Source organism: Strix aluco, chromosome 2 (assembly GCF_031877795.1).
Source record: "Strix aluco isolate bStrAlu1 chromosome 2, bStrAlu1.hap1, whole genome shotgun sequence".
Taxonomy (NCBI): domain Eukaryota; kingdom Metazoa; phylum Chordata; class Aves; order Strigiformes; family Strigidae; genus Strix; species Strix aluco.
In genome coordinates, this window is record NC_133932.1 from 15379696 (window position 1) to 15407017 (window position 27322).

The 27322-nt window shown below is 45.2% G+C and overlaps 1 protein-coding gene across 7 annotated transcripts in view; it reads left to right on the forward strand.

The window, feature by feature from the left end:
• The window catches only part of PHLDB2 (pleckstrin homology like domain family B member 2), a 124866-nt gene that overhangs the window by 50394 nt on the left and 47150 nt on the right, over positions 1-27322 (forward strand). For all 7 annotated transcript variants that reach the window (XM_074811974.1, XM_074812012.1, XM_074812002.1 and 4 more), the window contains exons 2-3: positions 14471-14580; positions 17943-19291. In XM_074811974.1, coding sequence (XP_074668075.1) covers positions 14532-14580; positions 17943-19291 — 1398 coding nt within the window. In that variant the 5' untranslated portion in view covers positions 14471-14531. The remainder of the gene's footprint in view (positions 1-14470; positions 14581-17942; positions 19292-27322) is intronic.

A 27322-nucleotide genomic window follows, 5' to 3' on the forward strand; every position in this document is an offset into this window, starting at 1 on the left:
GGCTACATAGGGACAAAATGGTTATAATTTATATTTTTCAGTTGCTTTTAATCCTGCCTCTGTTTGGAGAAAAATCCCGGAAAGCTGAGGCTAAAATATATCTCTGCATCTTATTCTGTCCCTGTTCAGGAAAGTAGTAGTGATATTGTGTCATCCTTTGTGCTGCTAATGGGACTTAATTCCACATTTGGGGGCCATCTGCTGAGAAAAAACCTCTACAACCCTTCTCAATGCACATACAAAAACTTGTCAGCAAAGGCAGCTTCATGAATCATTGTGAGGATATATTTTATCTAATATTTGTTAGGCAGAGCTTTTTCCTTTATGAAAGCCACTGCCTCAATTCCAGGACAAGTGACTCCAAACAGAATGAAGTACATTTTGGCAACCACGCTTAGTTTTGGTAGAAATGCATTGTTTTACCTCTTTTGACTCTGTACTAATTAATTGAGTTTCACCTGAAGGGGTGATATTTTTTGCAGGAGGAAGAACCAAAATGAGTATTTATTTCAACACAGAGAGATCTATCTTCACACAGATTAACTGTGAAATTGAAGTAGTATCTTGGGTTCTCACATGCCAGACCTTGCTCCTACTGAGACGTCTTGTGTAACCTTGGACAAGTAGCTTAAATGCTTTTAATTTCCTACTAAAGAAAGTACTACCTCACTGACATGACCCACCACATTGTTAAATATATGAGACTTCTGCATCCAGATTTGATAAATAAAGATAGAGACCAAAGGAGAACAGAAAACTTCCCTGGCTTGGCATCAGAGGCGAAGTGTAAGGCCCCAAACTAAGGTGCATGTAGGAATTCATGAATCAACTCATTGCAAAAGTTAAGTCTAGAAGTGACAACTGTAGGATGAAGACGCTCTTGTATCCAGCTGCTGAGTACAAAATGAGTTGCTGCCCCAATTTCTGACTGTAATTAATTGTAAACCAGTGTAGCTATGGCATTTGCACCATGTTTTCTGCCAGCCATTTCCCTACTGACTTACTATCCATGAGGAGCATTGGCCCACGTGTTGCCTGTACCTAGTGCTTGTGGTTTTCAACATGCTTGCTCTCAGATCATATATCAAAAATATACTCGTGTACAGAAGAACTTCAGTAACACTCTAGTGAGCTTAGCTGCAGTATCAGAGTTGGCTAATTAAGCCGTAAGCCACCCCCATTCACAGAAGCATGCTGATTCTAGCAAAGGGAAGCAATTAATCAGCTGCAAAGACAGATAGCCATACACAAGCTAATAGGGTACTGCTCTTGTGATACGAAGCAGAGTAATGTCTGGCCTGTGTTAGCAAAAATCCTTTTGATTACTGAAATGTTCTATTTACAGAAGAAATAGCATGATCTTTTATTGCACTGAATGGTATAGTTGCTTTAATAAAAATGGTTACCTTTCCAACAAATCTTGCCTTGTTTATATCTTTAGGCCATTGTGGCTACAACATTGCTGCTACTTCAGTGAGTCATTATGAGTTGTGCGATTTATTGATAAAGACATTTTTAAGGTAACTCCTTATCAACAGAAAACTTAACCGCCTAAATTAGTTGAGCCCTCGCTTCAATGGTAGTTCTGCAGTGCAGCCATACTTTGAGCTAGGCAGTCAGCATCAAAGGAAGAGCAGACCTCACAACTGCACTGCAAATCTAGCGAAGCCTCACGGAAGTGCAACAAAAACCCACTGTACCAGACCCATCCCTTAAGCTCTGAATTCAGCTGCAAAAGCAGCCAGCGCTTGATGAGTCAGAGGAATGCAAAACCTAACTGCTTTCTTGCCTTGCAATTACAACCTAGTTAATTGTGTACAACTGTGCAAAGGAAGAGAGCGAGGAAATTCCTTTCTTGACCCTTCCAGCAATTGACTTGTGCCCTGGAGCATGAGATTTGATTACTCATGTAACTTATTTTCCCCAGGCAGTTTCTTCTTGATAGCTCTTGTGTGACAATTTAAGAAAGTTTCAGGCCAAGTCACAAGAACACTCCTCTGGCTGAACCCCAGCTTACCTTGGTTTTTTTTGTTTGGTATACCTCTCTACTGTGTGCTGCATTAACAGATTTTTAGATTTTAACTTGGATGACCAGTGTAATTATTGGGCATGATTTTTCCATGACAATGGTACTGATTAATAAAAATCATGCTCCAGGTTGCCTTTATTTTGCAGAGATTCCCAACAAGCCTTTAAAAGTTTCTTTCAGTACCTAGAATCCAGCCTGCTGCACTGCCTCAAAATGTCTTTGAGGAATTCACAACAGCAGAATCACCACTTGCTTTGAAGTTTCACCAGAAGTTCTGTTATTATTTTCAAACTATAAACAAATATGTAGTTTTATTCTGCAATGGCAAGCAACAGCTGGGTTTCTTCACTGAGACAGTAATTCAGAATGCCACGTTTGTTCGGAAAGAGTGCAATTGAATAATCCATTGGTGTATTGGTGACGCCGGTTCAAGAAACAGAGGCTCATTCTCAAGCACAGCTGCTGAGATCTATGTTACTCCTCATCAACCACTCTAACGCAAACCTCTCGTTGGACCTTTTTCAGAAGGGGGAGAGGTGCAGGGAACGAAGAGGTTTCACCTGGATCATTTCCTCGATCTGGTTTTCACAAGTAACTGCATCAGCCCACCAAAGGTCACAAACTATAGATTAGGAACCCAAATGAATAATTAAGACCGGAAAAGGAAGAAACCAGACCAGTTTTGTCGCTAAATAAAAGACTGGGTGTAACTTATCTCAACTGATTTTGTCAGGCTGGGTATTGTCTCCACTCCTGCAGATAGCATAAAGCCTGAACCAACTCCCAGCTGTGGGCTCTGGCTCATTTGACAGAAATGCAGTCATGTCCACACCTGATGTGGATAAAGCCTGTAAAGGTGAGGGACCAGGTAACGCGGAGGTTGTGGTTGCGGGTGCCTGCTCAGAGGGGAATTCGGTTCTGAAGCGATCTGTCCCTCCCTGTTCCAGAAGCATGGCACTGAAGTATTTTATTACCCTTTTCAATCCTCCTGATTAAAGCATACTTTTTGCAAACATTCCAACATTTGATTTCTACTTATATGAATTACCATGGCAACTACACTTTTATTGGGCATGCTTGCATACTCAGGGGCGGAGGATTTTAAAAGCCTCTATGATATGCAGTACAGTTGATGTAGCTGTGCAACTGCCATGAAAGCAGTTAAAGCTAGCTAGGTGGACTGTTGAACCCATCTACAACTTGTAGCTCTTCAGCAAGTTTCCATACCCTTTTTCCTGACTTTCTTTAATAGTAGTATTGTTGCTTTTGTTCCAACAAGAGTTTTCAGCTCTTCCATTTTTGGAGTTTCACTTGTTTGCTAATTTTTAAGTATTTCCTACTCGTAAAATGTCCAAGAGAGTATTTTTTTGTTTTAAATTGCCAGACTGTTGCCTGTTAGACATTCCAACTTATCAAGTTATTTTAGGGCCTCAGCTATGGCTGTTTTTGAGTACCTCTTGTTATTTTAGAAATAAGCTTTATCCCTTTTCTCTCCTTTGCTGCTAAGAAACAGATGACACTGACGTGGATAAAATTTTCCCAGCGTATATGTATGAGGAGAAACACATGCTCTGCCTGACCCAGCTTTGCTGCCGCCTCACCTACTGTGTAGGAACTAGCTAAAGGAACATTTCAGCCGTCATATCGAAAGTCTTTCAGAGCAACAATTTAACCACAAGTGCAAAGTTACTCCTTTCCATACTATTAGGCATCATTTCCCCTAGGGAATTTTTTGCAGACTATTACTTACAGTTTTCCCACTTAAAAGGAAAAGGAAGATCACGTGAGATAAAGGGAAGGCTGACTGCTTTTGGCTCTGGCTGTGGCAGGGTTGAAAGTCATCCTTGCCTCTTCCAGCTGTGAGCATGTCCTTAGCTCTGCATTCATTACATGTAAATGCCTTTATTTTTTAACTGCGTGTACTCCATCTTGCTTGTTCAGTGAACAAAACAGAAGAGCCAGGTTCAACACTAGCAGTACATGAAGCATTTGGACATTTGTGGAAGCATCGCAGAACAAGAGCTCATCTAGGTTCTGGCCTATTAATTAGTCTCAAAAGTTTGTCTTTTTCTATGTAAACTACAGTAGACAGAAGGACAGCCAAGGCCATTTCTATTTTTTTTTTAATATTGCCTGGTACTGTGGGTGTTACTATACAGATTCCAGATTTTAATGAGTAATTACAAAGTTTATATTGTGGTAAAGTAATGGTTTTAGCCAAGTAAAATATCCCCTGGAATACGCAGGGCAGGAACTGGATCCGAACGCAGCCCGTTTCCCCGCGGCGGGTGGGCACAGTCGGCGACGGCGGTAGCGGTTTCCACCTGCAGAGCGTGAGCTTCGACTCGTCCCACAGGATCCCTGCGCAGCAGGGACGCGCCGAGATCCCCGAATTTCCTCTTTGGGAAACAAGCGGCGAAAAGTAGAGTGACGAGGCCACACAGCACGAAACAAGATCGCTACGTAGGGCTACTCTGGCTGGCTGCCCTGAGCACAGTCCTGCAGGCTGGTTCCCATCTCTCATCGCCGGAGTTTTCCTTACCAAGCTGACACCATACGTGTGCGCCGAAAGCGAAGCTTCGTTACACACCCCGGGCTGCCAGCACCCTCTGATCCCGGGGGTGGGATGACACCTCCCCAGAGGCTCTTTGTCATTTTTGTTTTCCCAGGTAACAGCTGCAACCCAGCGGTTAGCCTCGCTGCCTCTGTCCCTGACCTCTGACGGGGTCCGGATCAGCACCCCCAGCCCCTCGCCGAACACGGGGCAGGCGAGACACGCCTGGCTGAGCCAGTGTTGGTTCGGACGGTTGCTTTGGTCTGAAAGCCCTGCCAGCAAGGCCTGGCCGGGGTCACCGTCCCACTCCCCGCTTTGGGACAGGGAAACGCTGGTGGTGGCAGCTGCCACCTGTGTGCATCCTTCGCTGATGCACGGGGGCTGGACGGGGGTCTTCGGGGGGCCCTGTGTGTGTATACATACAGATATACAAATATATACAGATATATACAGATATATACAGATATATACAGATATATCTGTGTGTATACATGCATACGTGCACACGCGTATTTTTTCCAGGTAAGACTAAATTTCAGGAAGGCTTCTGGCAGGCGGCAGCAGAGTGTTACCCCCGGGCTGGGGCGGGCGCTAGAGCCGCCCCATCAGGGCACGGAGGCAGCCGGGCTCCCTCCGGGGCTGGGAGGGCGAAAGGCGGAGGGCAACCCCCCCCCGCCTCCCCCCCGCCTTCCACACGGCTCCCCCGGGGAGGACGACGAGGAAGAGGAGGAAGGCGGGCGCAGGTAAACGGCACCCCCAGCCCCAGGCCAGGAAAACCGGGCGGGCGCCCTCCCAGAGCCGCGCTGTTTGCTCAGCTGCTCCCGCGGGCAGGAGATCGCCTCCCCATCACCCTGATGCTGCTGCAGCGCCCGCGGCGGCCCCTCCGCCGGCTGCTCCCCGGGGCGGCCCCGCCGCCCCCCCCCCCGCTCTGTGGGTACCTCTGCGCGCGTTTCCCCGTGTTCGCTCGCTCCCCCCCCCCGGTTCCCGCTGCCCTTCGGCCGCCCAGCTCCCGCGACCCCGGCCTGGGGGAGCGAACCATTCCGCCCGCGGGGGTGCCCCGCGCCCCAGCCCCGCCGGGGGGGTGGGCGCGCCCCTGCGCGGGGCGGCGCTGGCGGGCGCGCGGGGGGCGGCTCCCGGCGGCGGCGGCGCTGGCGGCGGCGGGCGGGCGGGATGCGCGGGGGGCAGCGGCGGCGGGAGGAGGCGGAGGAGGCGGCGGCGGCGGCGGTGAGTGCGGGGCCGGGGGAAGCGCCGTCCCGCGGGGTGGGTGTCGCGCTCCCGGGGCGCGGCGGCGCAGCCCTGCGGGGATGGGGAGGGGGGTCCCTGCCGGGCGCGCAGAGCCCGGGCTGACGCCGGCTCGGCTGCTCGCAGCTGTCCCCGGTTCTTGGAGACTTTTAGGGGAGTTTGTGCCAACCCCCCCCCGCCCCGCTCCCCGGCGCCCTCCCCCACCCCCCCTCTCGCCGCCGCCCGGCTCGGCAGAGACCCCGCAGCTAAAGGGGACGGGGCTCCCCCGCGTCCCTCTCGGCGCCGGTCGCCTCTCCCTCTTTGTCCGGGGTGTTTCCCCCGGTGCTGGCGGGCGCTGCCGCGTCCCCGCCGGCGAACAAAGCCTCTGCCCCGGCCGGCGGCGGGGGCGCCGTCCCCGCGCGTCCGTGGGCCGAGGAGCCGAGGGAGGAACCGCGGGGCTCGGCTCGGGTTTCCATCGTCACTAATCTACCTGGTGGAGGGGAAGACGTGGGACAGGGCTCTTTGTCCGCGCGTCTTTGTTAGGCTGGTGGCTTTTAAAGCCTCCCGCGGCTGTGCGGAGGCTGCCGTGCCCGGCGGAGATGGGTTTCTCCCGGGGCTGAGCGGGCGATGGACGCCGCCCCGGCATCGCCGAGTCCAGCAGCGGGGATCCGGCATTGCGGCCGCTCGGCTGGCGGAAAGCAAGGGGTTTGGGCTCGGTCTCCCCCGGCAGATTCAGAGCTCGTCAGGCACCCCCGGGTGTACCAGCCGGGGTGCCCGCAGCCGCCGGCTCGGTGGCGGGACCCGCGTGGGGAGCGGAGCCTCCTCGGGGAGGGACGGGCTGGGAGCCAGCGGTCCCCGCTCCTTCTCCTCCTGCCCCAGAGCTGCCGCAGGAATTTCCCCCCGTGCCGAAGTGTAAATAGACTGGCTGTGCTTACATAAAGGCTCGGGAGAGGGGGCTTTCTGCTCCTGCCACGGAGTGCTTGTGTGATCTTAAACACATGGCTTTTGTCGGCAGTTCCCCTTCCCCCGATGCCCATCTCGGCGAGGTGTCCTCTCTGCGCACCCTGGCGCGGTGTGTGCGCGATCCTCCGCGCCGGCCGCCCCGGGGCAGCCTCCTGGACGTGGTGCCCGTCAGAACATGGTGCATGTTTCATCTTTGTGCCCCACATTCCCCCTGTTTTGGGGGAAGAGGGGGGCGAGAGAGGCGGTTTTGCAAGTTCCCACATTTGGTGAAACTTCTCAATTTTTCCTTTCTCTGTATTCTCCCGGATAAGGTCCCCAAAGATAAGGTGTTAACATGGGGAAAGGAAGAGAGGGCGGCGGGGCTAAGGCACGGGAGTGCCAAATGGAATCGCAGAGGACGAGGGTGGTCTTGCTTTCCCACCACAGAAGGAAGCGATGTAGGAGAGCAAGGAGGTGAAGCAGTCAGAAGATGGAAGAGCGTCTACCTTTGCTGGCAAGGGGAGGGGTAGGCTGAACTAAGAGGGTAACGGAGAAGGAGATGCTCTTAGGGCAGTCAGATAGTAACACCGTATCATTTCCAGAGCCAGTAGTACCATTTTTGTTCATTTTACACGGTTCCTTTTCCACGCCAGAAATTTATTTCCTTTCCATTTTGACAAATGCTAAATTGACTCTTTTGTGTGTCCGTGTTTTTAGTGAGGGAATGGAACTCTTTGGCAGCCACCAGGACAGGAAGAGTAGTCATTTTTTCCATTTTTTCCATATCAGTTACTGTTTATGCTTATCAGATACAGTTAGCAACCAGCTTCTTGAAAGTATGCAGAGAGACCAGTTGACCATTGTTGGGAAGGAACACAATCTGTCAGGAAAAATTTGGGGTATTTTGTTTTTAGCTAGGAAGGAGAGGATGGGTGTGGTAAAGACTGCAGGTCCACCTTGAGGCTGGAGTTGGATCAGAAGGGCTGTGAAGGGATTTGGATGGGAACATCTTATTTATCCTTTCCACTTGAAGATCCAGAGAAAAGCTGAAATAATGAAAGTGGGTGGGGGGAAGTGGTGGTGATTGTTTATCAAGGATTTCATGCTGCGTTCACTGCACGTGGTGTGTATTCTCTCTGTTTTCATTTGTTCAAACAAACAGTTAATTCTGATCTGTAGTAACTGCCAGTATAGCAAACAGTGCTTCCCATTGAATTAACTAAACAGCTGTAAGATGATGCCCTGTTTCGGTTGTTCAGAGCAGATGCTGTTCATTTAGGTTTTGTTTTAGACGGGTGGGGCACATCCAAGATGCCACAGAAATCCAAGGGGAGTTTTCTCTCCTGTAGAAGTTCCTCCAGAAACTGTGATATAGGTGTGAACTCCATAAATGTGACCAGGCTTGTTTTTTTTCTTACTCAAATCTCATGCAGGTGGGATCAGTTTTTAAGTGAACCATTTTACTTAACTTCCTTAATTATGTTAAGTGGTGTAACTGCAGGTATAGTACCTGTATTCCTCGCTTGAGGGAACACAGTGCTGGGACTTGCAGATAAATGCTGCCCTGTATTTGTGCAGGCAGACCCATGGCTTAGTAGCACAACAGCTACGGCGGATGCCACTTGAGCTGTCACTGTCATGATGTGGTTTGCCAAGCAAGTGTGATGAGAAGCATTTAGTCTGGGGGCATGCTCGCTGCCCTGAGAGTGCTGGAAAATGAAGCAGCGTTAAAGACCCAGAGGGGACGTTTGGAAATATGGGGCAAGCATCTCTGGAAGGAGACGAAGAGGAATGGACGAATGAAATGAGAGAGACAGAAACTGTCAGAATAAGTGGGCACTGGAGGGAACTGATTAACGAAAGGAAGTGACAGGCACAAAGTGGCAGTGAAAGAAATCAGCACAGAGGAAAGCAGATCATGGGCAAAGATTGCCTGAGAGAGTGGGAAAATGCAATAGATGGGGGAAAAAAATGGTAAGGACGTCCAAGAAGGCCAAAAAGAAGAAAAAAAAAAAAAAAGAAAAAGGGAGTAGATGATCTTTGAAGCCGTTCTGATTAGTTTTTCTAGCTGCTTAGATTTTCTGGGACTTACCTGCCTGCTGTGTATGGCAAGCTCTCATTGAATTTGTTAGGGGCATCCTAGAGGCAAGTTTATCATGTCAGGTAGGGTGGGAAAGGAGAAACTTTTCTTTAGGGTCTTTCTGCTCTTGTACAGTGAGAATTTAGCTCCTGTACAGTATGAATTTGGATTTATAATTGTTTTTCACTCAATGTTCTTCCTGAAATTTTAGATGGAGAAAGTCTGTATTTGCTGGGCTTCAGGAGTAAGAATTATATTGGTCTAGAATATTTATGTACATTTATTTCTACACCAGCTATCTTGTTTGTTTTGGGTTTTGTAAGTCTGCACAATGAGATACAAGCAATCACAGTCCACCAGTCACCAGCAGAGCTTTCTATTTGCCACATCTGTGTGAATTTTTTTAGTCTCGATTTGCAGATCTTCTGAGCACACTCAAATTTTCGGTAGGAAAGGAGTTAATGAAATAGTGTCAGAATAATACCAGGGAGCTCATTGTTACTGGCATGAGATGAATCAGTCACTGTGTCAGATAACTGACTCTTAAGCTTAACTACCAGAAAGGTACCAAGATAGAAAAGAGGAGTATGACTTGGGGTTGGTTTGTCCCCCTGCCAGCCCTGTTTTTCTACATGAAGAAGGGAGTTAATTGTTTTAACAGAAATCTCTTCTAATACGCCTCTACCTGTCGGTGGCTTTTGTTTGGGCAGAAAAGAATTAACTCTCCTTCTCACCTCAACTTATCTCAGTGAACTAGTCCAGATGAAACAGTGGTTTGTGTGACTGCAAAATAAGGAGGAGACAGTGACGTCTACTAAAATAATGTGGTTTGAGTAGGTGGTCTAATCTCTTGTCCTACCAAATGCATAGGAATGAGATTAGATTCATTGAAGTGTGTACTTCGATAGTTTCAATTTCAGGTAGCTATTACGGCACAAAAAGTTATAAAGCTTCAACGTTTTCACTGTCATTTTTATTTGGACACACTCAACAGTCGGTGTCTCTTATGTCAGTTATTTAAATCTCAACTTGTAGTCACCGAACTATAGAATTTACATGGTAATTAATATTTTCATTTTTGATGCGCATTTAAAATTGTCAGTTGTCATGACCTGATTAAAATGATTACATCCATCTACTGAAAAGAGCAATTGATTTGACAATGCCTACAACGTCAGTCCTTATCAAGTAGGAGAGAATCATGCTTATACAATAGGACAGAATAATTAAAAATGCCCTATTTGGGTGCAAGGTTTGGAGTAGTTAGGGTAATTATTCCAGTAAAATAGATGTGGTTTATGAGGGGAGTAAAGTTATTTAGGGTGTTTTCTGTTGTTGTTGCATTGCCCTTTTTCTGCTCCTTCTCCAATATCCAACACGATAATTTCTCAGAGGAAGAGATAAGCCATAAAAGCGACTTCCTCCGCCCCTCCCTTTTCCACATCGGAAACCTGCAGGATTACGAGGGAGTGACTTGGTCAAATCTGATTCACAGATACTTGATTTTTAATTTATTTAGTGTTGGTGAAGGTGCCACACTGTGAGCTTTGGGAACTAACCCACCCTATACCTGTAACCAGACCTTGTGCTCACTTGCACTATGGGGATTAATGCATTGCAGGACCTATATCATGAAAAGCCAGGGACTGAGCAGATTTCAGGGCTATGCTGGCAGGAAATTAGCTGTAGCTTAGAGTCTAGTATATTGTGTTGCGGAGGAGGAGGAGGAGGAAATGAAGAAGGATGTTCAAGGCGACCTTTAGATAACAGCCTTGCTGAGTTGCCCAGTTTTTGGCAGAGATGGCTGTGCTCTCTCTTAAAGGTGTGTCCATTCGCTAGTTTATGGGTACAGAATCTCCACCAAATTATGCAGGTGCCTTTCTGTGAAAGTAGGCTTTAAGGGGTTAAGAAAAGTTGGATTTACACTTAAGTGTTTTTGGAGGTAAACTATAGATTCCAGTGAGTTTTACTTTCCCATCAGTTTGAGCCTATCAAGACTTGTTTGTAAGTAAGCAAAGTAAATTGGTGAAAGTAACAGGCTTGATTTAGTCAGGAGCAAGTGCTTTGTCTTCAGATTATGCAGGAAAAAGGTAAATCGGCTTGGTAATGGCGCAGTCCATTTATGCATGTAGATGTGCAATACCATCGAAAAGTTAAATCTCCGGGCACCGAAGCCATCAGCACTCATTCACCAAATTTTGTTCAGCATGTTAAAATTTAAGAGGCTTTCTTGTTTCCAAAACTGTGCGTGTTTTATTGGAACAGTTGAAACAGACCCTAATCATTTGAAAACCTTCTTGTTTCAGAGCAAATTAAACTAATGATATTGTGTGGATGGTGACAACAACGGGTTTTTGTCCTCACCCTCCATCACTTGGGGTTTCATGTTTTCTGTGGGTGGCTGTACACTGCTGGAGGAGTTTTTGAAGGGAAGTGTCAGAGACAGGAGAGGGGATGGGAGCTGCCAGGAACCGTCGCAAGAAACTTGCAGGTTTGCAAGAAACTGAAAATGAAGAAACAATGAAGAGTGGAAAAACCTTAAAGGAAAGATGACCAAATTTGAGAGCTTTGTTTAAAATGGGCTGTTTATTTTCAGTCAGAGGAGCACTTTAGCAATGCCTGAGGCCCTGCAGCCCACTTGGTTGGTAATGTAAGAGCAAAGTGGGTGCCTTAGCAGGCTCTGCTAAAGGGAGGTGGGTATCAGCCCCAACAGAAGGAAGGGGCGAGAAACTATGTGCTGAGAAAACGTCTCCCTAAATCTGTGGACTAAATGCTGGGTGGAGCTGTACCTCCAGCTTGGTTGAGCAGCGGTTGTAGGCTGCTATGCCAAGGGAAAGGAGTTTTTAGTGTAAAGCCACCCTGAGTTACAGTATCTTAAAACTGGAATCCTTTGTTTGACTCGCCGCCTGTTTGAGTCGTGAATCACTGTTTCTTCTGGTCGTTAGTGAAACAAAACTTAATTTGGCCTGGGCACTGTAGAGATGAAACATGATTGGTAATGCTGTATACATTCACTTCAGATGACTTTATAAATCCCAGATGAAATCATTCCAGCCAAGGCAGAGCACGGCACGTGCTCTGTAACGAGACTCAGCCTCACTGGTTGTTGGATGAGGCCCAGCATAACCCTCATCTGAAAGAATATGATTTCATGAGAGCAGACAAACTGAGGATTTTCAGCTGTTCATTTGCTTAGCTCATTAATTCATTAATTGTTTCTTGTTTATGCTCACTGTGGGGAGTTTTAGAAAGCTCTCCCCCCCGCCTCCCATCCAATTATTGCTAGGTGACGACTTCTCTGATCTCTCATCCTCTAAGAAGAGAGATGTGTAATGAGTTCTCAAACTTGAATTGAAACCATATAAATATTTAACCTTAAAAAAGACATTTTTCCTTTCGGCTATTAGCAAACTCAGGTATTCACCAAACTGAAGATTGAATTTTCAATTACATAGAAAGCCTTCTCTCTCAGCTCTTCTCTCCTTAATGTTTGTCACATTGATTAAGTGGTAGCCATCATCTTATGAGATAGAAAGGATGGGTTTTTTTGGTGATCTTACTGATGATTTTAGCCATAAAGCAGCACAGAAAATGCAGTTATACATTTTTCTTTCTTTTAAAGCAACCCTTTCTTCTGTCTTTTAATTCCGAGTTGTCCATATTTTAATTTTCTGTTCAATGATACACTTTTGTTATAGAACAGTGTGAAACGGTGAGAGTCACAAGTTTTCTGTGTCAAGTTGAACGTGTCCTAAAAAGTTAATTTTTGTTTCTTTTCTGGGGAGCTTTGGACTTGAAGTGCAGTATTTTTAATAGAGATTACAGAAACGATGTGCCAAGATAGCAACGTTGCGGCAATTTTAACGGGATTTCTGTCCCAGTCCTTCACGTTTTGTAGGCAGGCCAGAGGCAGAGAGCCAGTTCTACAAGGGAGAACCACTGTTAACTCTTGCTGGGGTCAACTGCCTGTCAGCCGCAGCCCTGCCGGGGGGTCCGCAGGCAGCCCCCTGGCCTCACTGCTGGCAAGGAAGGTGCTGGGGATGCTACGCAGGTTTCGTGTTTGGAGGGTGCGAGTCAAGCTGGAAAGAATTGGGGAAGGAGTCTCTCCATCAGGTGGAGGACCCAGTGGAGTGAAAAGGACGGTAAATGTTTCATGTCAACAAAATAACCTGTTGAGCATGAAACTTGGGTTGAAAAGCGATGTGCTGACCAAGCTGTTTCCCACCATCTGCTCTGGAGGGCTTCAGTCCAGTGGTGCTGGAGAGGGCAGAGGTGGTGGGTGAGTCTCCCCAGGAGGTATGGTGTTCCAAGGGTCTCCTTCCTCACCCTGGCTCCTTGGAGAGCAGTAGACTCTGTGTTCTTGGAGGAGGCTGTCAGGGTTGAAGCTCACCTCTTGCTGTAGGGGGGGAGAGGTGCCCCATGTGGTGGAAACTCTCCCCTTAAGAGTGAGAAATTACCTCTGCAGAGAAAGAAAAAGCACTGTGAAGCGAGACCAGTGCAGGGGGATTCCTGGGGGAGCAGAGGGGAGGACAGACCCTGGCCCCCCATGGGAGAGCACCTTGGGGCGGGGAGCAGGTGATGGAGAAGCCAGAGGTCGTGGTGAAGGAGCCTCCCTCTGCAGGGATTAGCAGCCAGCTCCCTTCTCGCAGGGCTATCCTCCCAGGAGAATAATGTGAAAAAGCATGGCATGAAAGGTCTGTGCAGTGGGGACCTGAACTGTTGTGACAGTGATGACTGCGGTTAATTAAATAGGTGGCTGTCTCTAGACAGCCCCAGACATCTGTCTCTATTCTTCACTTGTTTTTTTTCTGCCGCGTTTCTATTTGCTTGTCCAGAGTTAAAGCCCAGAGGACCTACAGATGGTCACCATTAATTTTGTGACTTGATGCAATTTTTTTTTAAAGCCTTTTTGTCGACTTTTTAAAAACAGATGTGTGTATAGAAAAAAAAATCTTTTAATAGAGCAACTCACTAGAGATCTTCTGTTTGGATTTAGATTTAATTTTAGTCTTTAGTGGCTGGGATTTAATATTGGTATTTCTTTTAAGCCAAGTCTCTCTTGTAGCCATATCATTTTTTTTGTATTTTTTTAAATATAGACTTTAAAGAATCTCTTTACATTCCTAGTCTGGTTTCTTTGGAACCTCAGAAATCATTGCATGCCAAAACATTTTCTGTGTTTTGGATCTCATACCTGTTTTTGCATAGGTTTCTTTGTGATTGCAGGATGCTGGTGTTGCGTGGGCTGAAATTGGGCTATGTGCTTTCAAAAATAAAACCTTCAGCAGAGAAGTCCAACCTTGTTAATGATTTATTAGGGAAGCTACAGAATCACAGACAAAACTCGGGGGCTGTGACTAGTAACTGCCTGCACAGAGTCAGGATCATAGGTAATACCTGATTATCAAATCAATTTAAATGGACTTTTAAACTGATAAAACAACTGCAGACAGCTTTTTCCACAGTCTCTACATTAAACATGGAGTGCCCTTTCCAAATATCTTTTAACATATTTCTTTTTGAGTGGTCTCTGGAAATTTTACCATAAGAAAAGCCAATTTTGGTCTATATTATACACTTGAAAAATGTTCTCAGAATACACTTCTTAACACACTTTTTTTTTCTTTTGTAACTTTATTTACAGGTCAAAATTTATCTGGTTCACTCAAATTAGTGTTGTATTAACCATCCTGTAGAAGACGAATATGATGCCAAACAGAAGTAACCTCTCGTCCTTTCAGAATGTTGGATCAGGTAATCAATTAATAAAAATGAAGTTTGTTTGTAAATGTACTGAGATCTTTCAGAACTTGTTATCGGTTTTGGTCCTTTAATTCTCCTGACACATGGATAAGATCAGCACTCTGTTCTTATTCCATGTCTAACTCCATTTACCACCCAAAATAAGGCCACAGCTGAACACACTGCAGACAGCCAACCCTCCCCCATCAGTTTAGTGCCTGGCTGGAATAGGTATCAGTGAACCCCAGCTGAACAGCTCGGGAAAGGAAGAAAAGGAATGAGGGGACAAAAAGGAAAATAAAAAAAAATGGAAGAATTTCCTTCTGTATAGCTCCAGGCAGCAAATACTTTGCTAAACAGAGGAGCCTTGTGCTGCATGCTGAAGGTTACCGAGTGAAAGCTGGGTCTGACCTGGATGCAGGATGAGTTTGGGGCACGCCGTGTGCCAGAGCTCCCGGCCCCAGTCCCTATAGCTGCATGTGAAGGCAGTGTCAGCCAGGATGTGTAAAGCATCCTGGCATATTCATGAAGTCTCATCCCAAACATTACCCTAAAAATAAACAAAACAAACAAGATCTGGTTTGTGGGAAGCAGCTAGGGTTCAGCTAAACATGTGCTGTCCTCCAGTTGGGATTTAACCATATGGTTGCGGGCACTGTGGTGCTGGAACCAAAAACGCAGAAGAACTGGCATAAAATGTAGTAGAGAAAAGTTGAATCGGAGTGGCTACACGAAGGTATCGTGACCTTTTCTTACTGTACTTGTTTGGATTTCAAGTACAATGAACCCTTCATCGCTGTGGTGAACAGGCCTGAAAATTTCCATGTGCTAACTTGTTTTTTGGCAAAAGCATCCAGTCTTTGTAGGATTAAATGTGCTCTACTGGTGTTGCAAGGGAGTAATAAACAATTATTAATGTCCCGTTAATGTGTCTGCTAAGCTATTTATATAGGAGCCAGTGGAATTTATGCAAAGACATTTGAACTTCAGCTGTGTTCGAGTTATGATTTGGACGGTACAATTTTGATATGAGAGTAGCTTTCAATTTTAAGGGAGATTTGGAAGAGGGAAGGAGAAAGAGAGACAAGGATGGAAATTGGGTTCCGTTCCACAATGGAAGGCAAAGTATACAAGGCATATACATTCTGCTTTATATCTGTGCTCTTAAATAGCTTTTACATCTTGTTCTTCGTCCTTATAACACCACTAATGTGATGAATGCTTGATCTTTTCCAGATGATTTTGTCTTGTCCTGACAAGAGTTCTGTTGAACACAGGTCACGTTCCTTCTTTTGTTCGTTTGAACTTCATCATTGTGTTGATCAGAAGTTGTGAAAATAGCTAAAAAAGTAAAATGTCAAATTATAAGAAATTGCAGTTTCACTGTTCACCGCAGTGATGGTCTGATGGAGAGCTCTGTGAACTTGTTCAAAGGCAACCTAGGTAATTGTAACATAACAAACGTGTTAAAATTACAGCGAATAAAACCGCAGTCAGCATGAAGATATTAAATTCTGTGTAGTATTAAACCTGAGGCTTGGTTTTGAAGCTGCAACTTAAAGTTTTTGGCCACTACCAGAGCTTGTAATTAATACATGCTGAGCCAGGTCCACTATGCTCAAGCAGGTGCTTGATTTCTTTTGTTTGTTTTTGTTTCCCCCTCCCTGTAATGCTGACTCCTTCTATCTGCTGCCTGTTTAATTACATTATTAGTGATGGTTACCTTTGTTCTTAAACTTATGGGTTTGTTCCTTAAGAATTGAGGAGAATGTGTTGTTACACACTTAGACTTAAGACAGTGTGAGTAGAGGAAGCCTGTGCAACAGAGGTCTACTGAATGATGACCTGGACAGTAATGAATTCCAGAGCTTTTTGCCTTGTTAGCCAGGAAAGTCCCAGAAATGAGGACCCGCTTAAAGAATGCTTTGCCACCTTCTGCTAGATGCCTGAACCTTGTGATCCTCAATGAAACTGGATCGTATCAGCTTTGGTAGTGGGTGGGAATCCAAGTTTTGTGTCTAGGGTGGTATAATTGTCTGAAGTGGAAGAGGATTAAAGTATTGCCTCCAGGGATTTTAAAGGCACTTTACACGTTTGGATGTTAGGTTTTCCTGCCGAGTGACAAGCTGAGATTAGGTTTCTCATGAGATAGCTGAAGTCACAGGTAAAATGTGACTGAGCCAAGAGTAAATCCCAGATTTGACCATTATTCTCAGAAGCAACACTCACTGGCACTGCAGGAGCTGACACTGGAGTGTGCTTTATTAGTTCAAAGCACAGCCTAGCACATCCAAGGAGCTGCTGTAAATGTTAATGGTGCCATTTCTACATCAGCTGAGGTCTAAGTTCAAGCCTGCTGGGGATCCTGTTTATCTCCTGCAGTGACTGACACTGTCAGGAGCTGAATTCCTGTCTTTGCTTTCAGCAAAGTGAGACTCAGAACTGTAGGCTGGAGCTTGACACATTGTTGAACAATAACATGCACCACAGCAAAGGCTTTTTTGGTTGATGTCCTCTTCCAGAATATAAATTATAATTCTGAACAAGTGTTAGGACCTGGAACCTTAAACCTCAGCCAGTTTTTTTAGCGGTCATGTGTTTTTGTTGTTTTTTTGAACAGAGTCATGGAGCCTAGCCTTGTACTTCCTTAAGGCTGTCTTTTAACTGAAGTGCTTTTTGCAGATGTAGGTACAGCTTTGTATTTTAAGAGCACTGAGCAGAAACACCTTGAAAAATGGGCCTCGGTTTTGTACTTTTCCGTGAAGCTTTGTACAACAATCCACAGAGTAAGCAGAAAGGTGACAAACTCCTACTGAGCTTTGAGTTGAGCTCATTAGTGTATTGGGGCTTGGATGCACTAGCTGCACAGGTTAAAAGAAGAGGTGGTCCAGAGCAGCATCTTGTGTACTGTACCCTGAGCCCTGGGAGACCTGCATTCAGTTCTTCACTCTGCTGTCTGCTTCACATCGACTTCCAGCACCTCAGCTCCTCAGCTGTAAACCATCAGGACAGTAATGCTTCCTTACTTCATGGCCATTTTAGGAGGCTCAGGATTATAAGGGCTGAGCCACAGGCTCCTGCAATGGATAGGACACCAAAGAAAGAGTCTGCCCTCCTTCCAACTGTGTGGCTGATTTGTAGTGCAAATTTGGTGATGTCGCTTTACCCCTTCTTTTTTCAGTCTCTATCTTTTGCAAAAACAGAGATGGGAAGGTTGTGCATCCCCTCCTTTGCTTAACGATCTGAGACACATTTATTACAAGCACAGTAATTCTTACAAAAAGTGTTCTTTTCAAGCTAATGTGCAGACTTGCACATGCAAGAGGCTACTTACTTGCTAAAGAGTTTCTTTTCTTGTTTTCTCTTCCTTACAGATTCCAGTAAGATTATGGCAGAGTACAGCCACACACAAACCCAGATGGAATTACAAAACGCTAGTTTGGGAAAGGGTTCTGTGGCGAATTCCCTTGAAAATGGTCTCCAGGATATTATGGAAAACCTCAACCCGAAGAAATATTCATCAAGTCTCAAATTTAAAACAAACGGGGACTATGCTGGCTCGTATTTAACCCTTTCACAACCTATGCCAGTTAAACCTAATTCTTCCTCCAGTGTTAAAAATACACACTCTATTACCAAAATTCAAGGAGGCAAGCAGTTCCCCTGTGAAAGCCCATATCTTCCAGATAAAAGCATGTCTGTAAAGCATTTGGGTTCTGTTTCGGGCACGTCTCCATCCCTCAGTGGGTACAGTTTAGGAAGGACAGACTTTGATATTCATGCCGGCAGAGAAAATGAAAAATCCCTTGGACACATAGATAAGTTTTACTACTCAAAGTACAGTCAGAAAAACAAATCGTACGACAATGTCTACTTCCCAGGAATGCTGGAGACGAAGAAGATCTCGGGCTCTCTTATGACTATGTGGAATGGAAGCTCGGGGAATGAGCTGATGCTTTCACCTGCTAGCAATTCAGGGGCGGCCAGCATGCCTTCTAGCCCAAAGCAAGGCAGGAGGATGAATATTGAAGACAGCCTGGCCCTTCACATAAAACCAGTTAAGCACAAGGATGTGATGATGGAGAGTCTGGGTTCACGGCCTAGGAAATACTCTGGTGGATCTCTAAGTCATATGGGAATGTACAGTCGTTCCCTACCCAGACTTTATAAATCAACAGAAAGCCAGCTGGTGCCATTAAGTTTGCCCCCCAGAAGCTCTCTGGGTAATACAAAAAGGAAAAAACTTGGAGAAAAAGATCTACCTCAGAATGCTTTCGATGCTGATAATTACCTGAATTTTTCTTCTTGCAGCTCAGGGGTTTCATCACATGCAAACTCTGTCTCTGGGAATAATCCCTACGTCAGTTCAACTCTTAGTGTTCCTGCAAGCCCTCGAATTGCTAAAAAAATGCTTTTAGCACCTTCTTCCCCATATCTTTCTGATGATTTCGATAGACTTGGACTCTCAGGGACAAGTCCCAGTAGTTCTTTCTCCCCAGTGGATTTTGACAGGTCATTCTCTGTCCGAAGAAACCTTTCCACCAGTTCTGTGGAACTTGACGATCCAGATCTGGAAAGTTACAGACAGACACCAAACTCACTGCAAACGTCCATGCGAGAGCGGAAGAACAGCATTAGCTCCATTTCAGGAAGAGAAGACCTCATGGACTATCACAGGAGGCAGAGGGAAGAGCGGCTTCGGGAGCAGGAGATGGAACGGCTGGTAATTTTTTCTCGTCCTCTGAGTTTTTCGTAGCAGTTAGCATTTGCAAAATGTCCATCCCAGGTCTAGCCATCAGGAGGGTACAGCAAAGCATAAGCTGCCGTGTTTTGAAATTCAGATGTTGCCTGCTTCAGATGCCTTTTTTATTATCGCAGTCCATGAAGCTAATGCTTAAATAGTGTGCTGCTGTAACAGCTTGGATAGACAGTACCATTCAGCCATCTTAAAAAAAATGTTGAAACCCACGTAAATGCATTCAGTCATCCTGTGGGCTCTGTTAAAATGTCTACGTACATAAAACCCATGAATTACACTGCAGGGATCCAGCACTTTTTGGTTTAGATGATGGCGCTGTTTTGTGGTAAGTGGGTAATAAAAAAAAGAGACTCCACTATACGCTGCTCAGCCATGTGTGCTGTGGAGTCAGGTAGACATCGGTGTGGGTTCAACATCCGTTGTCAGAGCCCGCTCTGCTTGGTTGTGGTTTTTCCTTCTGAGTATTTTCATGAAAATACAGGCCTTCTTGCTTCTCCCCCTCCCAAAATGGAGAGTGACAGAGGGGGACAGTTTCTCTCTTTGTCTCTAGTGAACATAAAGCAATGCATACTGCTTCAGATTAAACCTGGTAGTAAAATAGAACTTGTCTGTTATTGAAACAACTTTTGTGTAGGGGAAAAAAAAAAAGTTTTCAGAACACACAAAGATGATTGAGTTTCTTACTGAAACTGACCCTGAGAGGATGCTTCGTATTTCTTTGAAAAAAGTTCTGAGAGTGGCTGCAAGAGTCTCTGACCCTATTAACGTATATTCGTATTGTACTGATCTTATCATCCACGTGGAAACCAAGGTCATTTAGATGGGCCAGTTTGTATTACTGAGTCTTAGATCTGAGACATTAACTTTACATTTGCTTTAATTCAGATCTTTATGGATTTGAGCAAAATGGGGATAGGATACTTTTAAACCTGTCTAGTTTGCACACAGACAGCCTGCAGGGGAGTTCACCTTCTTGGGCAGGCCGGGTGAAAAGCCGTGGGGAGGTGGGATGCGGGCGCGGTGGGATGCGGGCGCGGTGGGATGCGGGCGCGGTGGGATGCGGGCGCAGGGCCACCGCTCCCATTTTGAGCTACACCCGCGAGCAGGTTCAGCTGAAGGATTGTAACCTGTTCCGATAGTCTCCCTCCCGTCTCACCTATGTCCTTGGCACAAGTTGGTGACAAATGTGTTAATGCGGGCAGGAGCCTGCCTTTTCATCCCTAACCTGCTCAGCACTGTAGTCTAAGATGCTGTGAGTTTGTAAGGTGTGAAAATGCTCATCTTTGCCTGCTTAAAGCCAGGGCTGTAGAGTCGAGTCGTGAGCGTGAGGAGGCAGCAGGCACTGCCCCTCTCCCCTCTGGGAGACCACCCCTGCCCTACCTTGCTCCCTTTGCCCCCAAAACCTCTGCTGGTTCCCCTTGAAGCTGTGGCTTCTCGGCAGCAAGGAGCAGGCTCCCCAGGGTGAGGAGGGCCATGCGGAACTGGGAAGCATCAGCAGAAATGCTGGGGGGTTCCTTCTCTCTGTTCTTGCTGCCTTCTCCCTGCTGTTCCTCCACTCCTTTGAGAAATCTCCTCCCTTCTCCTTAGCCCTGGTGTTTTGTGTGTGCAAAGTGGTGTTTGCTGCTTATCAGAGGGTTTTCCAGACAGTCATGCTGTAAAACCTGAGATAATCAGTCATAAAAGTCAACGTAGCAGAGCATATTTATATTTCAGAGAGAACAGTTAGGTTTTCTTTGTGGTGAGGGATAGAAGATAGGTTGTTTCAGTATTCAGTAATGCTAAAAATTGTTCTAGTTTTATATTTGTATGTAATAACTACTTCCCTCCCTCCCCTGACCCCCCATTTTTTTTCTTGATGGCCAATACATCCTTCACATCCCGATTCTTTAAAAAAATAATTTGTCTACTGTTTTTCCATGCATGTTAAAGTTTTTGAAAAAAGATTGTTTTATGTGTGCATATAATTTGAACATGAAGGAACTTCCTCCTGCTTGAGTTAATCTTCTGTGCAGGATCCTGCTCAATATTTTTTTTCCCCTTGTAAGAGCTACCCGGTGGAAGAGTTGAATATCAGGAGAGTGCCTCCTTCTAATGGTTTGAGAGTCTAAAAACCACAAATAGGTTTTTAGATCTCTGAGAAGAAGGGAAGTATTAAAAAAAAATAAAACCTGCACATCAGCTGTTTGAATATTAGAGCCTGTCCTGTTCTGTTTTATTTTTGACCTTCTATGTGGATCTAGTCATGGGCCTATCCAAACAGGATCTTTATATATCCAGCCTGAGCTTCCAAAGAGCAGTTTTGTCTGACCCTGTGTACCACGAGATGGCCAAAGGTTAGAGATCCAGGTCTGCTCAGGTCTCTCTCTTTTGCGGGGGGGAAAAACCCAACTAAACAAGCACCCAAACTGTAACAAAACTGTGCTTTGGGTTTTCAGTGCTGAGTAAAAGTTCAGATTGAGTAGCTGGTAGGTAAATGGGAGGGGAAAGATAGTCCCTCTATGCACAAGTGTCAGACTCTTCCATAGTGTGTTTTCAAGGCAAGGTAGGCAGAGGAAAAATGTAGGACTACTCAGAGAACCTCATTAGAAACATAAGCCCAGATACAAAGGGGAGAGCATCTTTGTTTGCACCAGCTATCCTTCTGGCACAGGGCAGTTTTTGAGGTGTTGTATTCACTTCTGGATTATTATTTTTTTTAAGTAAAATCTATGTACATGTTGTAATCTGACCTAGTATCTGCCCTTGCTCTCTTCTATTTACTTTCGTGTTTTTCTTTTCCATATAAATTATTCTATGAGTTTTATTTGTGCTTAGTTTGCTTTTTGAGTGACAGAGACTCCTCTGGAAGTTTGCATTTTGAGCTGCTGCTACGACCTTCATATGAAATCAAATGATCTGCTGTCATTGCCCAAAGAAATAAACAGAGAAAAAAAAATGGTATAAGTAGTGAAAATACGCATTGCAGGATTTTTTTTGAGAATGATTTAAATGTCTGTGTTTTAATTTGTTCCTGTGCACCAAACAGAAAAGACATGTATGTACTTGTGTAGGATTTGGTGTATTTCCCCTCTCTCTCTCTTTTGCTTTGCCTTTTAAGGCTGGGTTCACTCAGACTAGCTGAAGACTGGTGCCACTTCTGTTTTGCCAGTCTGTTCCTCTGTGATTTGAGGAGTGTGAGGAACCAGAGTTCCTGTTGCTGCCATCGCTGGGGCTGGTGGGCTCTGGGAATGGGTGGGATGGTACGAGGTTGATCCTGGAGCCTGTGCAGGCTTCAGGCTGGTGGGTCTCAATCTGCTTCTGCTTCGTCTCCAGCCCAGCTGACCAGACATTGCATCTTGGCGTAGGGGTGTTTATACAAGCTTTAGACAAGTAGAAGTCAGAGTTAGCTACTGCTGAAGCTAACCCAGGAGCCCCATGAACAAGGAAAATAAAATATCACTGTGATCAAAGAATATTCATTGAGATTCAGTTAGCTATTGATTTTTTTTTTTTTTTTAAGAGGAAATCTCACTCTTTTTTTCCCCTATCTGAGATAAAAGCCCGACTGTGTTAGCTGCTGGAATATGAAAGGCAGTCTTTCTCTTCAGCCTGTGGGGAGGTTGGGGGTGGAACAGCACAGGCAATATAGTCAGATAGATATTAAGGCCATCTGTTTTGTTTGATACCCACTCATTTGAGTAACACTGAACTTGTTTTTTCTACTGCTGGTTTTTAGGCAGTACAATGTATTACCTCTAGGTGGTGGTAGGTACTTAAAAATTACGCGTGCACTATCTGTGTGGTACCTTCCATAGTCCAGCCGCCTGTACAGATCTGTAAACATAGGCTTGTTAATGAAGTTTTTTCTAGGTGCAGGAATTGTGCTGGGAGAGATCGCAGTTACAGGACTGATGCCCAAACGAACAGTAATAAAATCCAAGGAGCTTATTCCATAGTCCGCCTTTTCGCAGCCAGAAGAGCATTGGCTTTCATTGAGTTTATTCAGCAAGTAGGAAATAGTAGAGAATATACCTGTGCCTGGTTTCCATTGATGCATTACAATTTAGTAAGATGTGCTCATGTGAGGGGAAAATGAAATGAAAATATTTTTGAATTTTCAAGGTGGTACTGCTTTGAAATTATGGTTAATAGAGCTTATGTAAATCTCCCATACAGCTTGGAAAAACCTCATATACGTGTTTTATAAATTTATGTTGGCACCGTGTCTTTTTATAGACCCTTTAAACATAAAGTACTCAAGCTGTATATAAAAGTGTGACTTACCTCTCTCAGGAACCCCAGCCAAGTAGACAAAGGCTAGATCAAGGTAATTTTTCCCACCAGTGGTATTTGACATCTCTATAGTATTACAGAATAGCTACTTAACATCAGTTTAATTTAGTAAACTAACAGGTGCCATATAATAGGGTAAAAAACCCCACAGAATGTAACTGATTCTGATGACTCAGTAAAGTTTTAGGAACATTCAATTTTAAATGCGTTTCAAAACATTTCTGTGGGATCTTTAATAATCCAAAGTGTGGATTACATACATTTAATTTTTGCAGCTATATGTTTTCTGCAAATGAATAGTATGGGCTGGGAAGAAATCCATTTCAGGAGACGTATTCTCACTTACAGAACTTAAGTACTGCACTTCAGGCTCCTGTCCTCAGCGTGATTTGAAAAGGAGCATCTGCATAGGTGCTGTAGGGGCAAGGGGGCATTGGTCTGAACAACGCTGTTATTTTGGAAGCTGGTGGCATTTCATCGGGAGCCAAATACATGCTTGCAGATACAGGAGCGATTTCTGCAGAAAGCTGTCTGCTGGGTTCCTCCCTGGACGTGGGCTCTACTCTGTGCCACTGATCTCTTCTGCTTTTACTGGTCCATTTTGTCGGTGCCAGTACTGGGAAGGTAAGGACGAGGCGTGCCAGCCTGGTCCCTGCACCCGGTCCTCTGCCCCGAGCTGTGCAGCCCCTCCGCCGCGCTTCTCCGCACAGGGGCCTCTGCTGCGAGAGGCTGCCTGCCCGTCAGCCGTGAGATGTGGGCGCTTTTGCTGAATTCTGTGCTGCTAGTGGGAACCTCAGAGATCTAACTATAGCAAAACAAGGACTGAAAATGAGAAAGTAAATGAGGCTGGAGTGAGAAACTGGTGCAAAGTGGAGGGAAGGGGAAGAACAGTTGGCGAGCTGTTCTCAAACCCAGTTAAAATCTAGCTTTGAAATAAGGTTCTTGGTATCTGACAGGTAGGAAATCACCAGCTCCTTAGAAATGCAGGAAGGAAAGAGAAACCTTTCTCCTGCCTCTTGTCCGTGGGGTGCTGAATGTTTTTGTGAGGAAGTAAGTTTGAGGAGTTTCTGCTGCTCTTTCCCTGGTCTGTCTGCCTCTTTCCCCACCATCGTTTTTGACTAGCTGCTGCTCCAAGCTGTTGCTGGGAAGCTGGTTGCTTGTCTGCTGGTGAGGTTTTCAAAGAATAGCAGTGGAAAAGTGCTGTTCTTTGGTAGCTGAAAAGAGCAACAGCCTCTTCTTCAGGCAAAGGGAGCCCTGGTTACATGGGTGAGCCATAATTCTCATTAGTGTTGGTCACAAAGGATAGACTGCATATGTATTTTTAATGAAATCTGGGGTTATCCAGTTGCTAATGGCACTTATCTATAAAGCTTCTTGCTTGCCACAGCTGATTAACCAAGTCTTGCCTTGATATCTAGATAGAGCATCACCTCTAGACGTTTGTAAAATTCATATACGTGGCACGCAGCAGATGAACAAATCCAGGAATCGCTGACATGATTGCTGTTAAAGAAGTGGGAAGTATTATCTCTGCTGTTTTGGAATATTTTTCTTTACAATATGCCAAGGATGTCTCTTAATGCCATTATTAATCGGTAAGAGATGGGGAATTATTATCCCCTTATCCCACTCTTCTCCTTCAGCACCTAAATTTGCAGCTGTCCATAGGTGGTGTTTAGGTTTGGTAAAGCCAGGAGTGGTGAAACTGCTCAGGCAGAAAGTGCACAAGACCTGTACACCCCTTTTCATAGCAGGTGAGAGATCCACAGAAAATACACGGAGAGGTTTTAGTCTGTTAGGATATTTTATGGGGAAGTACCCAGAAAGGTTTACAAGGCTTGATTCAACACCCCTCCCTCCTGCCAGAGCCAATTTTAAACCAATTTCCTTCTTCTGACCTATCTTTTTTCCCCTCTGCTGTGTTCAGTGTCACAAATAACTTGTGTGCTATTTCTTGCAAAATTATTGACTGGATTTTCCATGTGCTACTGCTTTTGCACTTCTCATTGCAGGGGTGCTTTCCTAGCTTGCTGCTTGACTCAGAAATTTATGCTGGAGACAGTTAAATGCAGGTGTGCTGGAGCTGGAATGAGTTGGCTGAGATGAAATGATGAGAATAGAGCGTATAAAATAACCATAGAGCTTCCTGTCCGTAAGCCTCTCGGCACATGTCAAAATAGAAGTGAGAGATACCGGTATTGCAGTAATGTGTCTGAAAGTTCATCAGGAATTGTTTGAAGACTGGTAGAGGTTTTCCTGCAATTCTTCAGCTTTTTTTTTTTTGATCATCTAAGAGCTGGGGAAGAAAGGATCCCTTTTTTCCTTTTTTCTGACTGCTCAGCAAAGGGCAGGTTTGCAGTGAGAACCCCTTACCCGGGTGCTGAGGCCAGGATGAGCAGCGGCTGTGCTTTGAAATTTGCCATTTCCTATTATTATTGAAAGGATGGAGGCTTGACACAGTGTAACCTGATGCACCCTGCTGTTGCGGGGAAGGATGGAACTTCATGTGCTGGTGGCACGTTTCCCATCTGTAACCATTATGACAACTGTATGAAAGGGCCAGGCCTGGTGCCGTCACAACGGGGAGAGCTGCGTAATTACCGGCGATCCCAGCCAGCACTTGCACAGCGCTTTAGGAATTGGGTTGCATGGCCAGAAGACTTAGTAAGAGGGAGGATAGCAGCATTGGAGGGGTAAGGGAAGAGGCTTAGGGTCTGGCAGTGGTTGCCTGGAGGGAACAGGGCTTTGGGGAGTTACAATTATGTCGATCATTTGGGGTTGAAGGATGTCTGCAGAATCTGCTGGACCCATTTCGTGGAAAATAGAACCGTGCAAGTGCTGACCCACAGCTGCCCCGGGCTCCGTTATTTCAGCGGCTCATCTCTGCCAGTGCTGTTACAGGAGGCTTCGGAGGAAATCTGCAGTGGGAACCTGGGAATAAGCTACCTGAAGGCAAAAATTCTGTCACGCAGAGCTCTTTAGGTGGGGTAGTGCTTGGAAACAGATGGGTTCAGATGGGCTCTCCAGCTTGGAAATGCAGCTCTTAACTGTGGGTGATGCGGAGTGATGTGAGCGTGTAGCCCATACAACCGGGTAGTCTGTTGGTAGCCATATAAAAAGCTGGGTGCTTGTAAACTGGTGTTAAATTTTCATAAAACTCCAGTGGCTTGCAGCAGGGAAAGGGCAGGCAGTGCGTTGCTTGATCCTTGTTATCACTTGCTGTTGGGCATAGGGAGTGTTGGGACTGTCAGCAAGAGCTGCTTTGCAAATCCTCTTTGCAAATGTAATGCTGGGTAGAGCTTGGAAAGCTAGTATGTCTGCAGTGGTTCCTGGGGAAGGAAGCTGGTTTTGGTTTTTTGGCTTTCTTTTTAAATACTACTAAAAATAAGAGGGATTTTCTAGAAATCAGAAACGAGATCATTAGTGCAGGTATAATGTCAAGCATGGAACTCTCACAGTGGTTCTTTTTCCAGCAGAATTTTCAATAGGCTTATGGTAAGCAATTTTTTATTTATATTATTTTTCTTCTTTAGCAAAAGAAACATGAAACTACATAAAATCATTACCTCTTAGAAATGGAAAGGTAAAAAGATTTCATCTGAAATAGAAGTTACAGGAAGCTATGCATACAATAAAATAAAAAAAAAAAATAGCTTTCTGATACTTTTATAAAGTATCATAGAGATCTAGAAGTCCTTCAGGAATTAAATGCTTGTAGCAACT